General features: G+C 47.5%; 1 protein-coding gene across 1 annotated transcript in view; it reads left to right on the top strand.

Moving 5' to 3' along the window:
* pcnx1 (pecanex 1) overlaps positions 1 to 16,679 on the top strand; it is a 34,405-nt gene that overhangs the window by 8,285 nt on the left and 9,441 nt on the right. The window contains 19 exon segments of the mRNA XM_063909406.1: positions 325 to 1,070; positions 1,072 to 2,002; positions 4,032 to 4,161; positions 6,091 to 6,293; positions 8,016 to 8,109; positions 8,377 to 8,434; positions 9,180 to 9,394; positions 11,062 to 11,215; positions 11,326 to 11,358; positions 12,551 to 12,719; positions 14,006 to 14,116; positions 14,226 to 14,317; positions 14,503 to 14,612; positions 14,922 to 15,027; positions 15,113 to 15,205; positions 15,340 to 15,490; positions 15,893 to 16,034; positions 16,113 to 16,290; positions 16,486 to 16,594. Coding sequence (XP_063765476.1) covers positions 325 to 1,070; positions 1,072 to 2,002; positions 4,032 to 4,161; positions 6,091 to 6,293; positions 8,016 to 8,109; positions 8,377 to 8,434; positions 9,180 to 9,394; positions 11,062 to 11,215; positions 11,326 to 11,358; positions 12,551 to 12,719; positions 14,006 to 14,116; positions 14,226 to 14,317; positions 14,503 to 14,612; positions 14,922 to 15,027; positions 15,113 to 15,205; positions 15,340 to 15,490; positions 15,893 to 16,034; positions 16,113 to 16,290; positions 16,486 to 16,594 — 3,825 coding nt within the window.

Raw genomic sequence — 16,679 nt, 5'->3', positions numbered from 1 at the left:
ATCTGCCTGCTCACACACTCTGCAGTGTTTCTGTGGCCTCAGCTGTCACTGTGGAAACCATCGTCTGGATCCTGACAGGGAAAGTGACCGCTGTCCATCTTCTCTCTCTCTCTCTCTCTCTCTCTCTCTCTCTCTCTCTCTCTCTCTCTGTCTCTGTCTCTGTCTCTGTCTCTCTCTCTCTCTCCCTCTCTGTCCATCTTCCCCCTCTCTCTCTCTCTCTCTCTCTCTGCCCATCTGTTTTAAATATACTGTTAAAGATGTTGAATGCTGAACTTGATGAGTGAGTGATTTTAATGAACTCCTCTCCTCCCCCCGCCTCCTCAGACCTCCTCTCGGACACTAAGATGTACTGCCTTGTCGCCAACGACTCCTTCGCCTCCCTGCAGCCCTCCACCTCCCTCTGTCCCTCAGAGCTGTCCCGGGAAGCTGCTGACCTCTGCTCCTCTGCTGCTTATCACTTCAGCCTGTCCCACTCCTCCTGTGACGCCGAGCCCCCCTCCCACGCCTCGCTGCAGTCTCAGAGCTACAGGAAGGAGCTCCGGTCCCGGGGGCTCCCTCGGACCTCCAGCTCCGCGGGCTCTGCCTTCCCCGACCCCTGTCTGCCAGACTTTGCCCTGTACCCTCCGCCCAGGAGGGGGGGCCTGGACCCTGTGTGTGAGCTTGAGGCAGCCAGGACTCACAGGCCGGGGGTGTGTGTGAGGGAGGGGGGGGAGCGGCTGTACCAGCAGGACCAGGCTGTGGCCTCCACCTCTGGGGTGGAATGTTACAGACACAAAGAGCCCCGCAGGGTGGCCCGCTCCGCCTCCAGAGAGGCGGGGGAGGGCAGCTCTGGGCTGTACCAGGTGGAGGTGGGAGGGGGTGTGAAGGGCTCAGGTGGGGGAGGGAAGTCGCAGCGGGGGGAGCGCAGCGCCGAGAGCCTGAGGAGCCTCAGCACCCGCAGCAGCGGCTCCACTGAGAGCTACTGCAGCGGCACGGACCGGGATACCAACAGCACCGTCAGCAGCTTCCACAGCGAGCAGACCAGCTCCACCCATGTGGAGAGCCTGCTGTCGCTGTCGGGGGACGAGCGGGCACGGGACCGGGCAGAGGCGGGGTCTGCCCCCGTCAGGCGGCCGGACCTCCAGCCTCTGCAGCATCAGCTCCAGAGCTCTCAGCACCGTCCCCTCCAGAGAGGCCAACAAGAACCCCCACGCCAACGAGCTGATGGCCAAACCGCCCGCCGACACCCCGCCCGCTGCAGCCCAGGAGCCGCTGGAGGAGCCCGGCATCAGGACCAGCGCTGACGGGTCCACGGGAGCAGCTGCTGACCCGGAGCAGCTGAAGGAGCCTCAGGCGGCCGGCCCGGTCCAGAGGACCTCCTCCCTCTCCACCGGGCGCAGTGGGCGCCGGCGGACGGGGAAGAAGAGAGCGAGCAGCTTCGATGCCAGCCGGCACCGGGACTACATGTCCCTGCGTGGGGGGGCTAAGCCTTGTAGTGCTGTGTTTCCTGCCGGGGGGGACGAGGACTCGGATCAGAGTGAGCTCAGCTGTGCCTCCAGCCTGCGCTCCACCCACCTGAGCACGGACAGCTCCTCCAGCACATCCCACTCCTGCCACTCCCCCGAGGGCTGCTACCGGGCCCTGAGGGCTAAGCACCATGCCTCCTCCAGAGTAAAGTCTGCAGCGGGGGCCGAGGCAGGAATTCGGCCCGAAGGAAGGCGCCGGACCTCCCGCCGGACCCCCAGCACGGGCAGCGCCAAAACCCACGCCCGGGTGCTGAGTCTGGACAGCGGTACGGCCGCCTGCCTTAATGACCCCGTCCGCCTCGGAGCTCCGGCGGGGCCCCGGCCCCTCACCACCTCCAAGTCAGACCTGGAAGCCAAAGAAGGGGAAGTCCTGGACGCGGCCTCCCTGCTGGGCCGGGCCTCCCAGCTGGAGTCAGTGACCCGGTCCAGGAACAGTCTGCCCAATCAGGCGGCCTTCTCTGAGCCTCAGGATGCTGCTGCTGCTGCTGCCCTACGGGGTACGTGCCACACACACACACACACACACACACACACACACACACACACACACACACACATCCTGTCTGTGTTACCACGGCTCTCTGATGACAGTGTGTGGATTCATGGTTACCCGTTAGTGTTCTGTTTGGATAATCTGATGCCGGTCAACGAGGCAGACCTCTGTATCGGTGCATCCAGTTGTTGACACACACTACTTTGTGACGCAGAACTGTATGACACTGGAATAGTCCCAGACAGAATATGAGCTCTGTTGTTACTTCTTTCTGCTGGCTCTGTGGTTTGGATTGTTTAATTGTTGGAAGCACTTTTTCATTGGCTGGCGAATATCATGCTTTACTGAGAGCTGCTTCCTCTCTGCAGGAGCAGGAGGGGCAGTGATGGCATTGAGCCTTTTGGGTGTAGTCCTCCAGGTGTGTGTGTGTGTGTGTGTGTGTGTGTGTGTTACCATGGTGAGTTTCCATGGAGTTTCAGTTCTGACCCTCCTCATGTAGATCAGTGTTAGCATGACGGCACAGTGTGTGCTTTGTGCCGAGGTTAGACAAACAGCAGCTCTCTTATTAGTGTCACACACACCAAGACAAACACACACACACCCTCTGTGTTTCCTCTGCTCTGGCTCCTGCATGTTGTTGTGTCCTGATTGATTCTCAGCTTTCTGAGAGTGTGCGTGGCTCCTCCTGGGATATTAATCATGAGGCAGGATGTGTCTGGGCATGTAGTGTTGGCTAAAAGTATTTCATGATCAGTATTTGATTACTTCTGTCTGAGTTAGATATTAACATGAGTCCCAAAGCAATCAAGGTCACAGGAGGCGTTCATTAGTAGCAGAAGCTAGAGAAGCATTGATTCGTATTCTTACATTCTTTGACTGGACTTGGAAGTCATATGCCGTCTATGCTGTGGCATTTTTAAGTCATTTAAGGGTCAACTTTTAGCACCGCTGTCTAAAAATTTGAGGGAATTTACTAAACTGTGGAGGAACTTGTAAAAAATTGAGTGTAAAGGTAGATTGCGTGCAGTCATCAACGTGTTTAAGACACATTTATTTGGTCCCGGTTTGAAGGGACGTGTTATATCAAAACAATACAATTAGAAGATGTTCTGCCTGCTTTCCTATTCCAGTAGCTCTCCTCCAAGTTGTCCAGTGGTAATGTCATCAAAGCTTATGCAACAACAGCCACAGTGACCACCAGTCCCTCTGACAGCAGGCTCTAAGGGTAGCAGTAAAGCAGAAGCGAGAGTAGAGAGGAGACTCAAGAGCATCAGTGAGGCAGCAAGGTCTATTTACAGTCTGCTAACATTAGCCGCCGCTGATGAGCTACCAGACCAAGTACAGCTGCAGCAGGACCCCCCCCCCCTCGTGTCATGAATGAAGCCATTTTTTTATCTCCAAAAAGTTTTATGGTCCTGCTGTAAGAAGATCTTGTAGAAATGAAGTGTTTCATTTTCTTTATTCATCTCCGTGGCTGCAGTGCACGGGTCCAGCAGGAGATATGCTTTGACAGATGTTTCTTTGCTTTAATGCATTTGTAGTTACAGGGCACACACAACACGATTAAATACAGCTTAGACTGTGAGACCAAGGTAGGTGAAACATCTCAATATGGTTAACAGGTAATCGGTCAATCTTTAATTCTAGTATTTAACTTCCTTTGCTAAATCCTGCTATTAAGAGCTTATGATCTTTCCACCAGTTCTTTGTAATTTGTTGAATCATACTACTACTTGAATTACCAGGAATAAGCAGTAATCTTTCTCCTTGATCTCTTCTGGGGATTTTCAGACGTTTCAGTATAAATTATTTTGGGGATTTTTTACATGTTTTTGATAATGATCTGAGAGCCACAGACAGGAAATGAAGGGGGAGACAGACGGGTATAATATGCAAAAGAAGTTTGCGTATTATACCCGTCGCTCCCAGCTGATGCTATGTCTTGTGAATGGGACCCCCCACCTGATGCACATGAAGCTGTCATAAAAAGGAAACTCTCCCCCTCTGACGGCCCTGATGTCTCTCACTGACAGCCCCTGGCAGCGAGGAGACGGTCATATTTCGGCGTGAGCGTAGCACGTTTCGTCGGCAGGCTGTGCGGCGGCGACACAACGCGGGAAGTAACCCCACCCCCCCCTCTTCGCTCATTGGATCTCCTCTCAGGTACGCCGTGCATGGAGCCAAACACCCACCTGCTGCTGTGCATGACATCCAGCAGGACGTCCTCTCTCACTGGAGCCCGCCTCCTCTCTGCATGTGATGTCTTTCCGTCCTCCCTCTCCTCCTTTCATCCTCTTATCACAACATCTAATGTCCTAAATTTTGAGCTCGGATCAAAGAATGGAGTCTTCTAAAACTCTAAAGGCTTACAGTCTGACTAATCGTCTCCTCTCATGATCGGCTCAATAACACACCGACGCCCCGCTGCGGCACACGGCTCTGCCCTTTACTGCGACCTTTCTGAGCAGACAGATGAACACCGTATTGATAATTTCAAAATATATCAAGGCTTTAAGTCGGTCCCAGCAGGAATACAATCTGCCTTTGTTGTTTTTTTCATTTTGAGAGTCCCTAGATGCTCATTAGGTTTTAAAATCCTCGTTTACTGCAGAAATCCCAAGAGAAAGATATTAACAGGTTGACATTTTTCTTTCAACATAAACTAATAAATATGCATGAAAAATATTAGAAATGCACAACAATAAATCCTTAAATGCTAGTAAAAAGTCCTTCTTTGCATTTTCTAAGTCCCTTAAAGTACTTATAAACACCAAATGCCTCGTTCATTAACGTCACAGATCTGGAGAGTGGAACATTTGGGTGTTCATGCTTTCTTAATTTTCCTTTGGAGTGGCTTTAAAAAAAGGACTAATGTAATTTGCATGAAGCTGTAGGAACCCTCAGTGTGTGGCATTTCTCTGCACCTTCCTGTTGGTGTTTTCTACCCAATGTCATCACGCGTCATCAGCTGCACCAATTAGTGTTAAATGAGGCGTGTGTGCAGCTCCCTTATCAGTTGTACCATTATGGGATCTGACCTTTAATACCTGAGTTGTAATCCCTGTTGACCTGACGCAGAATGTTTAAACAAACAGTCGATTACGTCCTGACTAAAGCTCACAGTTTATCTCATTAATAAGCCCCAAAGGACAGATATATCTCAACTAACAGGCTGTTTATCTGTATGTAAAGCAGTGTTTGTGTCCCACTGGTCGTACTCTGTCCTCATATATATCTCCTTTAGTTTATATATGCCTCTGCCAGCCGCCCTTCACCTCCAGCCAAGACTCTGTGTTTCCCTGCATCTGTCTAACAAGGTCACATTTCTAAACGCTGAGCCTGGAGAAAATGTTGAGCAATGAAAACAAGAGAGCAGCCGGCCAGGGGTCAATAAACTGCGAGACACAGAACTCTTCCTCTCCATCTGATCCCTCCACCCTCCTCTTCCTCTTCCTCCACTGAAAACACTTCTGACTTTAAGTGCTGCAGCGGACATCTTAGACTGTCAAACACTGTATGATGCATTCAAATAACATAATCATACAATAGTCATCTGCCTGTAGCTTATCAAAGTCACTGAAAGATATCTCACTTTAGGCCGGATTGTTTCATCAAGTTGCTGTTTTTAAATCTGTCAAATGAGCACAAGTTAAAAGCACTATTAATGTTAGAGACTAAATTTAAAGCCCTTTTTAATCTGCAGCTGCATGGCTTGGTCTGTGCTTTATATGTTAAAGAAGTTGCCTCAACACAACACACATCACTGTCCTGGTTTTGAAGTAAGGGACCTCCATCAAATCCCCTGAGAGCCCCTCTATATACAGTGGTGCAGGAATTACCTAAAATTGTACTGGACCCTGAAGGCAGCATCTCCCTGCTCCAATGGGATTCTTCCATGTCAGAAAATAGTCTGTCAAACAGCGTTTAGCCCCGCAGGATGATCTCAGAAAGGGATAAACTGCTGACTCGTATCAGGGTTTAGGACTCATTCCTGCACCTCTCTATTCAAACAGCCTTCCCCCCCCTCCCTCCTTTAATATAGTGGCCTCCATCTCTTCTCACCTCCCCCCCTTCTCCCTTCTCCTCCCACAGTCTTCAGGAGGCTCTCAGCCAGGCCTCGCAGCCCTCCTCCTCCTCTTCCTCCCAGGTGAAGAGTCAGCCCTCCAGAACCCCCTCCCAGGTGACCGTGCTCAGCGCAAGCGCCTCCCTGCTGGCCAGGACCGGAAGCACACACCTGGAGGGCTCTCAGGACAAAGCCTCCAGCGGGGGGGCCTCCAGCCTGCAGGAAGACTTCGGTAGGGAGCCGTGAGGAGCGCCGGGGTCGGGGGGGAGTTTTCTCACGACAGTTGGATCAGTAGATTGTGGAGAAATGGATCATTATTAGGGGCGGGGGGGAATAAATTGATATTTTTTATGCACAATCTGCTGTAACTTGAGTAGAAGTAGTGCTACGTCTACTATTATTGTGACTGAGATATGATTTACATGCTTAGAAATGATCAGTTAGCATCGTAACGCTCCTCACTGAAAGATGCTCTGATCGAGGTGTCATTTCTCCTCTGTTTTTTAAGAAAGCTCCACAAGACTTCCTTCTAAATTATATTTCTTGCACATATTTGGCCTTTAAGAAATGTTGCACTTATGGATGTTGCTGCATATTCCAAACATTTTAAATTAGTTGTGCATCCTTTGTCTGTCAGTATGCCGCCCTGCAGCCGTGCATGTTTAATATTTGTGGGATTCACATATAAAATGTATTGATGTTACTTCTGTTGGACAGAAGTCAAAGCTGTGGGAAGTAAAGTTGACCACAAATAATCCCAGTTTTCCAGGTTGTTTTTGTACATTGTTCTTTTATAAATTGCCGTGTTTTCTGAAGAATCTAAAGCCAGCAAGCGTGAGCTACCAATTCTTTAATTTATACCTTAGTGTGCTGGTTTTGTATGCCTTGAAAATACCTTGAAAACACTTTAAAGGTTTTAGTTCAAGGGGAATGTTTGTGTTTAGCCCTCATGAATCAGAAATGCTTTATTGGTCCAGAAGTGAGGAGGAGATTCATACGTTGGGTTAAAACCTGCACCCTGTCTGAGGTTTGCAATCCGTTTATTTGAGAGTCCAATATTAAATAGATGTTGAGATACAGAGAAAGGTCCACCCCTCATTCATACTTGAGATCTTGCATTTGTTGTTGTCGTTTACTGGTTATACGGTTCTTGGTTATGGATAGTGAATAATATCTCTGGGATCTGATTCAGCCGCCGCAGCCTTAGTCTCCCCGCCGCTCTCAGCCCTGAGCGTTCCCCACGCTCCATTTACTGCCTGTGCTTCTGGGAGAATGTCTGTAGCCAAGACTTGACCTCCTGGATGATTCCACCGAGGCACAGCATCCATACATACATTATATCCTCATCACGGTGATCAGAAAAAGAGGTCATTGTCAGAACTGCTCTGCGTCCTTCTTCTGAACCTCTGGTCGATGATTACGGCTCGTACTCATTATTTCTCCCGAAGCTGAGAGCCATTATGAGCAACGTAGAGTGTGTTTGAGTCTGTGAGTGTTAATAATTAGGGTCTAACTGCAGACAACTTCACTCTAACAGAATGAGGTCCATCAGAGGAGTGCAGTTACTTCATATATTACTCTAGTACCTCTCTACTGAGGTACCATGTTGTATTTCAACTGGACTGTTTCCCTTTACTACTACTTCATACTCTTCCTCCTAAGCTTTTATGCAACTTGCATGTGGTAGTGTGTAGGACTTGTTGTCTATCAAGGTTCTTTGACATACTGTAGTTGTTGAGCTGCTCATCACAGGATATATTGCAGCTGTGCACGGAGAAAAACTGCTGCTGTTGAGTCCCCTATCCAATGAGACACATTCGCTCACAGTAATATGACTGAAGACAGCTGATCCCCTGCATGAACACCTGCAGTCTAATGGAGTTATTCCCTCAGACAGTCTCTGTGATGTCTCTCTGTGCTCTGACTTTGCTTCTCTCTGTTTTTGTTGTTCCAGGAAAGCTGACGCCCTCGCCGTACGAGGCCGGCGGCTGCGACATGTCGCTGGTTAACTTTGAACCTGCAACCAGACGAGCCTCCAATAACATATGGTGAGAGACTCCTCCAGCAACATGGGATCTAAACTGATGTGATGCAGATGTGTGTGTTCCCCTCCTGTGTGCACCCATGACTCTGACTTTAAAAACCTCACAACCGTCCCTAACAAAAGCAGGAAGCCCATAGGCTGCTGGTGTGAGGTAACAGGAAGTGAATCAGGGTTTATGTGCAGCAGAGGCTCTCCTCCCATCAGTGTGTTCACTCTCTCTCCCTCTTTCTCTCTCTCCCTCTTTCTCTCTCTCTCTCTCTCCCGCCTGCAGGGACACCGACTCCCACCTCTCCAGCTCTACCTCAGTGCGCTTCTACCCCCATGACCTGGTGAGTTGTGTGTGTGTGTGTGTGTGTGTGTGTGTGTGTGTGTGTGTGTGTGTGTGTGTGTGTGTGTGTTTTTTTTTCTCTGCGTATCTGTTTTGCATATTTCTGCATATTATTTTTGGCATTCATGGTTTAAATAGTTTGCCTTCCCCCTTTCTCTCACCCTTCTTATCACTCTGGAACAAACACAGATTGCAGCAATTTCTAAAGTATTTTATAAACACGGTATTTTTGGCTTTTTTGGATCAATTCCTGCAGAGATTACAGAAAACATGTCGCTCTACTTGTTGTTTATGTCGTCTTCTAACTATCAGCTTTCTTTTAGCTGCTGCTATTCCATAATCACGTTAGGTACCAGCAAATGTTGTGCTGGTTATTGTCGGTCGGACTTGGAAACCAGCTGCACTTTCATAGGATAAATAAGAGAGCTGGAAACGACTCTGCGTGACTTTAGAGGTCAACGTGTGTCGTCACATGTTTGGTTTGTTTACAGCTGAAAGTGAAATAAGTCAGCTGTTCGGGAGCAAGACACTGAAGAACATAACATTCCAGGTTGTTTGATTATATTTCTGCGTGTTCAAAGATCATTTCAGAGGTTTCTTTTATACAGAACATGTCTTTGTTGACGTGGCACAGATGTGGGATGAATAAACTACAACACATCTGAAACCTCTCTCAGTGATGGTTTGATGAACCCTGTTGAGTCCTGAGTGTGTGAGTGACGGTGCGACAGATCTCCCTCCCTCAGATCCGTCTGAACCGGCTCCTGACGATGGACCCGGAGCTGCTGGAGCAGCAGGACGGGGACCTGAGCCCCGAGCTGCAGGACGCCCCGCTGGGCCCCGAGGACCCCGCCGCCCCCCCCACAGGCAAGGCCCGGCAGTACTACCGTCTGTGGCTGCTGCCCTTCCTCTGGGTCGGCCTGCACTTCGACAGACTCACCCTGCTGGCTCTGTTCGACAGGTGAGCGGAGCCTCACAACACGCCACTGAGAATAATGAGTTAGGAGGACTTAGGTCTGGCTTTTAGAGAAGCTTAATAGACTTACTTCTATGATCAACAGAAACATACCACCTTCTTTCTCAATAATCAAGTCAATGCTCTTCTCAGTTTTCTCAGCAGAAGTGTGTGACAGCAGGTCCTTCCCTTTTATGTAGGGATGCACCGATACATCGGTGAGACATCGGCCGATGTTAGTCCTATCTACCACCATCGGCACATCGGTAAAATAAGGTGACATCACCGATTGCAGGCGCCGATGTTTCTGTTTTGCTACGTGAACGGGAGAAGTCGCATTAGCGTCGTTGTTTTCAAATCTGACGGACCAAATCTGAAGTCAGGGCATCATTTTAAAGGATTAGAACAGTGACGGTAGGTCTGCGTAACTTTAAAGTCATTCGGGGGGGGGGGGACTGCAGGACTGCAGGACTTCTGCCCCGTGTACCGGGTGTCTGGAGGATCGGTAAATTAAATCCATCCTTCAGTGTGCTTGGGAGGCCGTCGTATATATGTGTGACTTTGTTATACTTGCTGCTACTCCCGTTAACTTCCAGAAACTTACTATGGCTCGCTCAACCTCTCTCTCGCGCTTACACATGCACACACGTACCCCCACTCTCTCTCTTAAAGGGATAGGCTGCCTTAGTCTGCATTGTGCTACCATTACAGGTTACATAGTAAAACACGGTATCGGCAAATGTTATTCTTAACATCGGCATCGGCCGACATCCCTACCTTTATGTCTTTATTATCTTCTTCCTGTCGCACTGTACAGCTGCACCTTCCACTAGAGCTGAATGCATGTCGTTTGAAGTCTTCTCTTTGTTTGCTTCACCTGGTGAACAAGGACCCTAATGTTTGGATTGTAATTGTTAAGTACCCCTGGTGAATTTGGAGAGGATGCCTCTTATCTCCTCTTGTCCTGATTAGTGTAATTGTCTTTATCTGGGAGTCAGTCTCAGCCTAGTGTGGCCTGCAGTTTATCCACAAAGGCTCTGAAAGACCACATCTACCGGTGACATATTAGTTTATAGTTCTTAAAGCCCTGCATGGATTGGAGCTAGTTTATACATCAGAGTTTTACTATTATTACTCTATTGTCTTCTCTATCTCCCATTTCTAAATGTTTTACTTCCTCGGCTCCACATGCAAACATTTTTAAAAGCCTGACGTTCAGTCCAGATTTCCCAGAATTGTTGTCACGTAACTGTTTGTCTTAATTAAGTCAATCAGGGCTTCACAGTTTCACGGAGAAGCTCAGAATGTATTGTTTTTTACTGATCTGGTTGTTTTGAAATAAGATGTGAAGAATTGGAGGATTTTGAGGGAAAATGTTACACTTCTGAGCTGAGATTTGTGTTGTTTTCCTGGCAGAAAAGCTTGTAACGCATTATTAATTTAAAGACTGTTGGAGATTATCCAAATCCACCAATAATTCTTCCTTCTTACGATGATAAATGGTATTATAGCGCTGTTCTGACCCAGAGCGATTATTTTTAGACACGACATGTCGATCAAACCCACCTGCTGGTTGTGGGGACCTGGTTTGGATATTTTGCATCAGCGCAATAGAGTCTTATATTAGAGAAGTGTTTACTGTACTAATAATCTGACTTCCCTTTGTGTCGCAGGAACCGGGAGGTTCTGGAGAACGTTCTGGCCGTGGTGCTGGCCGTCCTCGTTGCCTTCCTGGGCTCCGTGCTGCTCGTCCACGGCTTCTTCACCGACATCTGGGTCTTTCAGTTCTGCCTCGTCATCGCCAGCTGCCAGTATTCATTACTGAAGGTCAGTACTGAACTGCTCCATTTTCAGACAGGGTTACAGGATTATTCTGTATTTACTCTGAACTACACATTATGTTTTAAGGAGAACTCACCTGCTTCTCTTTATTTCAGAGTGTTCAACCAGACTCCTCTTCCCCTCGACATGTAAGTCAATATAACTCAAAACCATTTCTCACTGACACATTCTGGACAATTAAAATATCCACATCTTGGGCTTAAATGTGACGCTTACGTTCTGAGTAATGACCATTAAGCTCCTGGATAACCCACACATAGAAAAGCACTTGACCTGTAGTCTGTTCTGTTGTGGTTCTATAAAATGATGCTGCTCTTTCCCTGTGAGTGTGTGTTGCTGGGAGTGTGTGTGTCCCTCTCCTGCACCAGTAGCCTGCTCTGAAACGCGTCTTTTATTAATGCAGCTTCACTCCGCTGCAGGCAGGATCTTTAAATAGCCGTCCAGAGTTTAGACCACAGCTCTCTCCCTCCCCTCCCTCACTCTTCGTCTCCCCCTCTCTCTCCTCCCTTTACCTCGCCTCACCTCGAGGAATCCTTTCCCTCCAACATCAGTGACACACTCTGAGCAGACCTGGTGTGTTTAGTGTGATTGTTGGAGCGTGAACTCCCTGTGGGTGAAGGCAGCTCGCAGCCTGTTGTGTTGAACCTTTATATATACAGTCTATCTGCAGCCGTGCACGCTGCAGCCATGCACGCTCCCTCTGTGAAACCAAACACTGCAAGCTATTCCTGTCTCTACCTGTGTCACTGTGCCGGCTCATGAGACACCACTGACTGGATTATGACTCGTTAGAGAGATGATTTAATTGAATTTCACAGTGGGTGTTATTTACTTTATGCTTTTATGCAGTGTAATGAGGGCTGACATTTTTTTATTTGTAGGGCATGGTGGGAATTTACTCCTTTATTATAGCAGAGTCATGCGACCAATTAAGAGGAGAGCCACTTGTGATCTAAAAAGTAAAATATACTTGAACAAAAGTTATGAGAATCCGTTAATTATATATAGTTTTTATTATTTAGTTTTTTATTTTAAGGAATAATAAAAATGTTTTAATTGTTTACATTTTATTATTAGTGTTGTTTTAATTGTATTATTATTTATTCATTTTATTGATTAATATTATTTTTATTGCATTATTTGATTACTAAGTTTTGGTTTTAATCAACTAAGAGGGATGCAGCCTTTGAATTAAACCCTTTTTTCCTATTTATTCACCAAATACAAGCCTGCATGTGAGTGCTGATCTGTGCTGCTCCATCATGGGAAAGCAGAGCTTCTATAATGAGCTATTTATTTATCTCCCTCCTGTCCCTGCAGGGCCATAACCGCATCATCGCGTACAGCCGGCCGGTCTACTTCTGCCTGTGCTGCGGCCTCATCTGGCTCTTCCACTACGGCAGCCTGAGGACGGCCTCCCGCTTCACGCTGTACGGCGTGGTGCTCACCAACTCCCTCATCCTCGCCTCCGCCAGGGACCTCGTCATCGGTGAGGATACAACCCTATAATGCCCTTTAATAATAATGATTTCATCCCACATTAGATTATCGTGCAAATTAACTCATTTTTAAGGAATATACATTTGATTTATGTCATTTCTCATTTTTTCAAAGGACCAAAATAAGACAATATATTTGTGATATTTTATATATTTTTAAATAAAATATATAAAATGTTTTGAACAAAATGGGACAAAATATTTGGGATATTTTAAAATTACAAATATTTTTTTAAATTTTGGATTCATTGGATTTTTTGTCCAAAATGTGACAATAAAATAAAATGAAAATATAATAAAATATTGATTAAAAATCTATTGTGGAAAAAATGAAAGCATTAATAACTGTGTCTGCGTCAGAGAATGATAGAAAAATGACCTACATTTAAAAGACAGATAGCTGTAATACTTGACTAACATGATCATCAATCTTCAAAATCTTAATCAAATAGAACTCCTGCATTACTGGAACAAGGCAGAGCTAAGTTACTCATCATAATTTAGACGTCACGGTCGGCTGGAGACTTCATATCATCTGTCTCTCAGTAAATGACTCTGAACACACAGAGATGGTACCTGAGAGAATCCTCTGCAGAAATCTAATTATTCCCCGACACAGGAGGGAACATTATCTGCCTCACGACGATGGGACATCCAGCAGGATGACGGGAACGTGCGATGAGCGGTGGTTTTTTGTTTAGAGGTTATTAAAGAAGCCACCTTCATCAAACAGCAATCGACAGTAATTGCTGCCGTTGCCCTGGAGACTCTCCGATATGAGGCATTAATATCAGCTCACTGTTGAAGCTGCAGAACAATAAACAAGGCGCCTGCATCATCCATGTGTGCGCGGTCTGAGATCAGGAGCAGGCTGCTGTTATTATACTGTTAGAATTAGATTCCAGTGATGAAGGATTGTTCCTGCTTGTAATGAGTACAACATTTCCAATAACCACAGAGCGTTGTCATACGCATGTGAATAACCAATTGGTGTGCTGAAATCCTCTCAAAAACAACTTTTGAGCTGCAAAAAAACAACAGTTGATTCTCCTGCTTCCTGCACAGAAAGAAAAAAAAAGCTACCTCATTTAATTGGATTTATGACTTAATTTATCTTAATTTGAGGTAAAGACAGCATACAATATGATGACAGACACTCACAGCTTCCTTTTAAACCCTCGTTAGAAGCCTTGACCGTAAAAGAACCAGCATTATATTTGGTTTGGCCGTTTAAAATGCAAACATCATTTAAATTGTAACTCCGTGTCTCCTGCAGTGTTCACTCTGTGCTTCCCCATCATCTTCTTCGTGGGGCTGCTGCCACAAGTCAACACCTTCGTCATGTACATCTTCGAGCAGCTGGACATCCACGTGTTCGGGGGCAACGGTGAGAGACACACACACACACACACACACTCTGCTGCTTTATATATTACGACCTGTCTCCTGCCTCTGACTCCCTGCCTCTGACTCCCTGTCTCTCTGTGTCCCTGCAGCCTCCACCAGCCTGCTGTCGGCTCTGTACAGCTTCCTGCGCAGCGTCGTCACCGTGGCTCTGCTCTACGGCTTCTGCTACGGCGCTCTAAAGGTGAGCTCAGCATCGTCCTCTCAGCAGGGTGTGATGCAGATGGATAGAAAGCACCTGACTGTCATCACAAAGGAATGTGGAGACAGAAATCCAGACTGAAATAACTTAAACTGTCCCTAAAGCGAGTAGAAGGGACATCATCAATCCTTCATGCAGTTTATTCTAACTTTATTAACCCCTCTCAGGAGTCCTGGGAGCCGCACCACATCCCCGTGTTGTTCTCCGTGTTCTGCGGCCTCCTCGTCGCCCTGTCCTACCACCTGAGCCGGCAGAGTGGAGACCCTTCTGTCCTCATGTGAGTCAAAACACACCTCACTGAGACTCTCCCTGTAGTCCCTGAGCTGCGGGGACTAAACATCAAAGACGTGTTCAAATATTTGCCTTAATTTGTGTTAAAATTCCTGCAGAAATCCAGATTATTTCACTGTTAGCTGCTTGATACTCATTGATGTGATTGTCTCTGGAGGGGAGGTCTCCAAGCATCTCAAAGATGTTGATTTTAAATGGTGTGAATCGGTCCCACAAAGCCTGTCGTGTTAGCAGTGATTACACACTCCCTCTGAGAGATCCATGGAGTCTGAGTGATGGTTTTGCTTTCTTCTAGCTCGCTGATTCAGTCCAAGATTGTGCCCAATATAAAAGACAAGAACCCCGAGGACCCTCTGTCGGAAGTCCAGGACCCTCTGCCCGAGAAGCTCCGGGCCTCCGTGGTGAGCTGACCTCCGTCGTTTATATATATCAATTATATCTGTCAGAGCTGCGTTCTCTAACCCCCTCCTCGTTGTTGAATGGCAGAACGAGCGCCTGCAGTCGGACCTGATCGTGTGTGTGGTCATCGCTGTGCTTTACTTCGCCATCCACGTCAGCACCGTCTTTATTGCACTGCAGGTACAGAGAATATCCTCTTTGAGTGATAAGATGCACAGAACACTAAATGAGTTACATATTGGTTGCATACCTATAGTTGTGTGTGTGTGTGTGTGTGTGTGTGTGTGTGTGTGTGTGTGTGTGTGTGTGTCTAGCCCTTCCTCAGCTACGTGCTGTACTCCCTGCTGGCGGCGGTCGGGCTGCTCACTCACTACCTGCTGCCTCAGGTCCGGAAGCAGCTGCCCTGGTACTGCTTCTCTCACCCGCTGCTCAAAACCAAGGAGTACTACCAGTTCGAAGTCAGGGGTGAGAACCAAAGAAGCGCAGCGTAGCATCTCCACATTTCTGTTGATTTAAGATACTTTGAGGAACTTTCTTTTCGTGTGTATTTGGGCTGCTCCTGTGGACAAAGCCATAGAGTTTCCGTGCAACCCTTTAATCGCCTGCAGCAGGGTCTGTGTGCTACCAGTCACTTTTACAGAGCACATTCCTGCTCTCCATTCTGTAAAAAGATGCAGAGTTCTGTGTTTCTTAACTCGGCTTAACCTCTTTTTATTGCCGCTGCTTTTTATTCAATTAAAGACTATTTTTTGATATATTTTATACCAGTTTTATGTTAAGATTTCTTGGCTTGTTAAGGTGTTTCTTTCCCTCTTAATGCTTCCGATGTTTGGGTTGTTGGTGAAATGTCCTCGTCTCCCTCCTCAGACGCGGCTCACGTGATGTGGTTTGAGAAGCTGCACGTGTGGCTGCTGTTCGTGGAGAAGAACGTCCTGTACCCCCTCGTCATCCTCAACGAGCTGAGCCGCAGCGCCAGAGAGCTCGCCAGCCCCAAGAAGCTGGACACGGAGTGAGGAACATCTCTGTGTAGATTGAGCGGTGCACACAGTGGGCTCCAGTCTTTATTAAATGCTGTTTTTCTGCTCAGGATGGGGGCTCTGATGATCACGGTGGCCGGGCTGAAGCTGCTGCGCTCCTCCTACAGCAGCCCCACCTACCAGTACATCACCATCCTCTTCACCGTGCTCTTCTTCACCTTCGACTGCCGCCACCTGTCCGAGACGCTGCTGCTGGACCTCTTCGTCATGTCCATCGTCTTCAGCAAGGTCAGAGGGGCTCAGCAGAGTCTCCCTGCATGTATTGAAGCTTCATTAAATCCAGATGATTCACTCTGCAGCTCTCCCGTCCCGCTCAGGGCTCAGACAGTATTTACATTATGCAATCAGAGGGTTTTTAGTTGCTTATTTTCCCACAGTTATCTCTGTACTGAAGCGTGTTTTTATATGTTTGTTTTCTTCCAGATGTGGGAGCTGTTCTACAAGCTGCACTTTGTCTACACCTACATCGCCCCCTGGCAGATCACATGGGGCTCAGCCTTCCACGCCTTCGCTCAGCCCTTCGCTGTGCCTCGTATCCTTCCTCCTCTGTTACAGATCACCTACTGTGCTCTGATTCCACTGCAGCACTGATATGAGCAGGAATGACAGTCTTGTTG

The sequence above is a fragment of the Eleginops maclovinus genome, chromosome 19 (assembly GCF_036324505.1).
Source record: "Eleginops maclovinus isolate JMC-PN-2008 ecotype Puerto Natales chromosome 19, JC_Emac_rtc_rv5, whole genome shotgun sequence".
Classification (NCBI taxonomy): Eukaryota; Metazoa; Chordata; class Actinopteri; order Perciformes; family Eleginopidae; genus Eleginops; species Eleginops maclovinus.
Note: the sequence above shows the minus strand (reverse complement) of the source record. Positions and strands in the feature narration are given on the sequence as shown.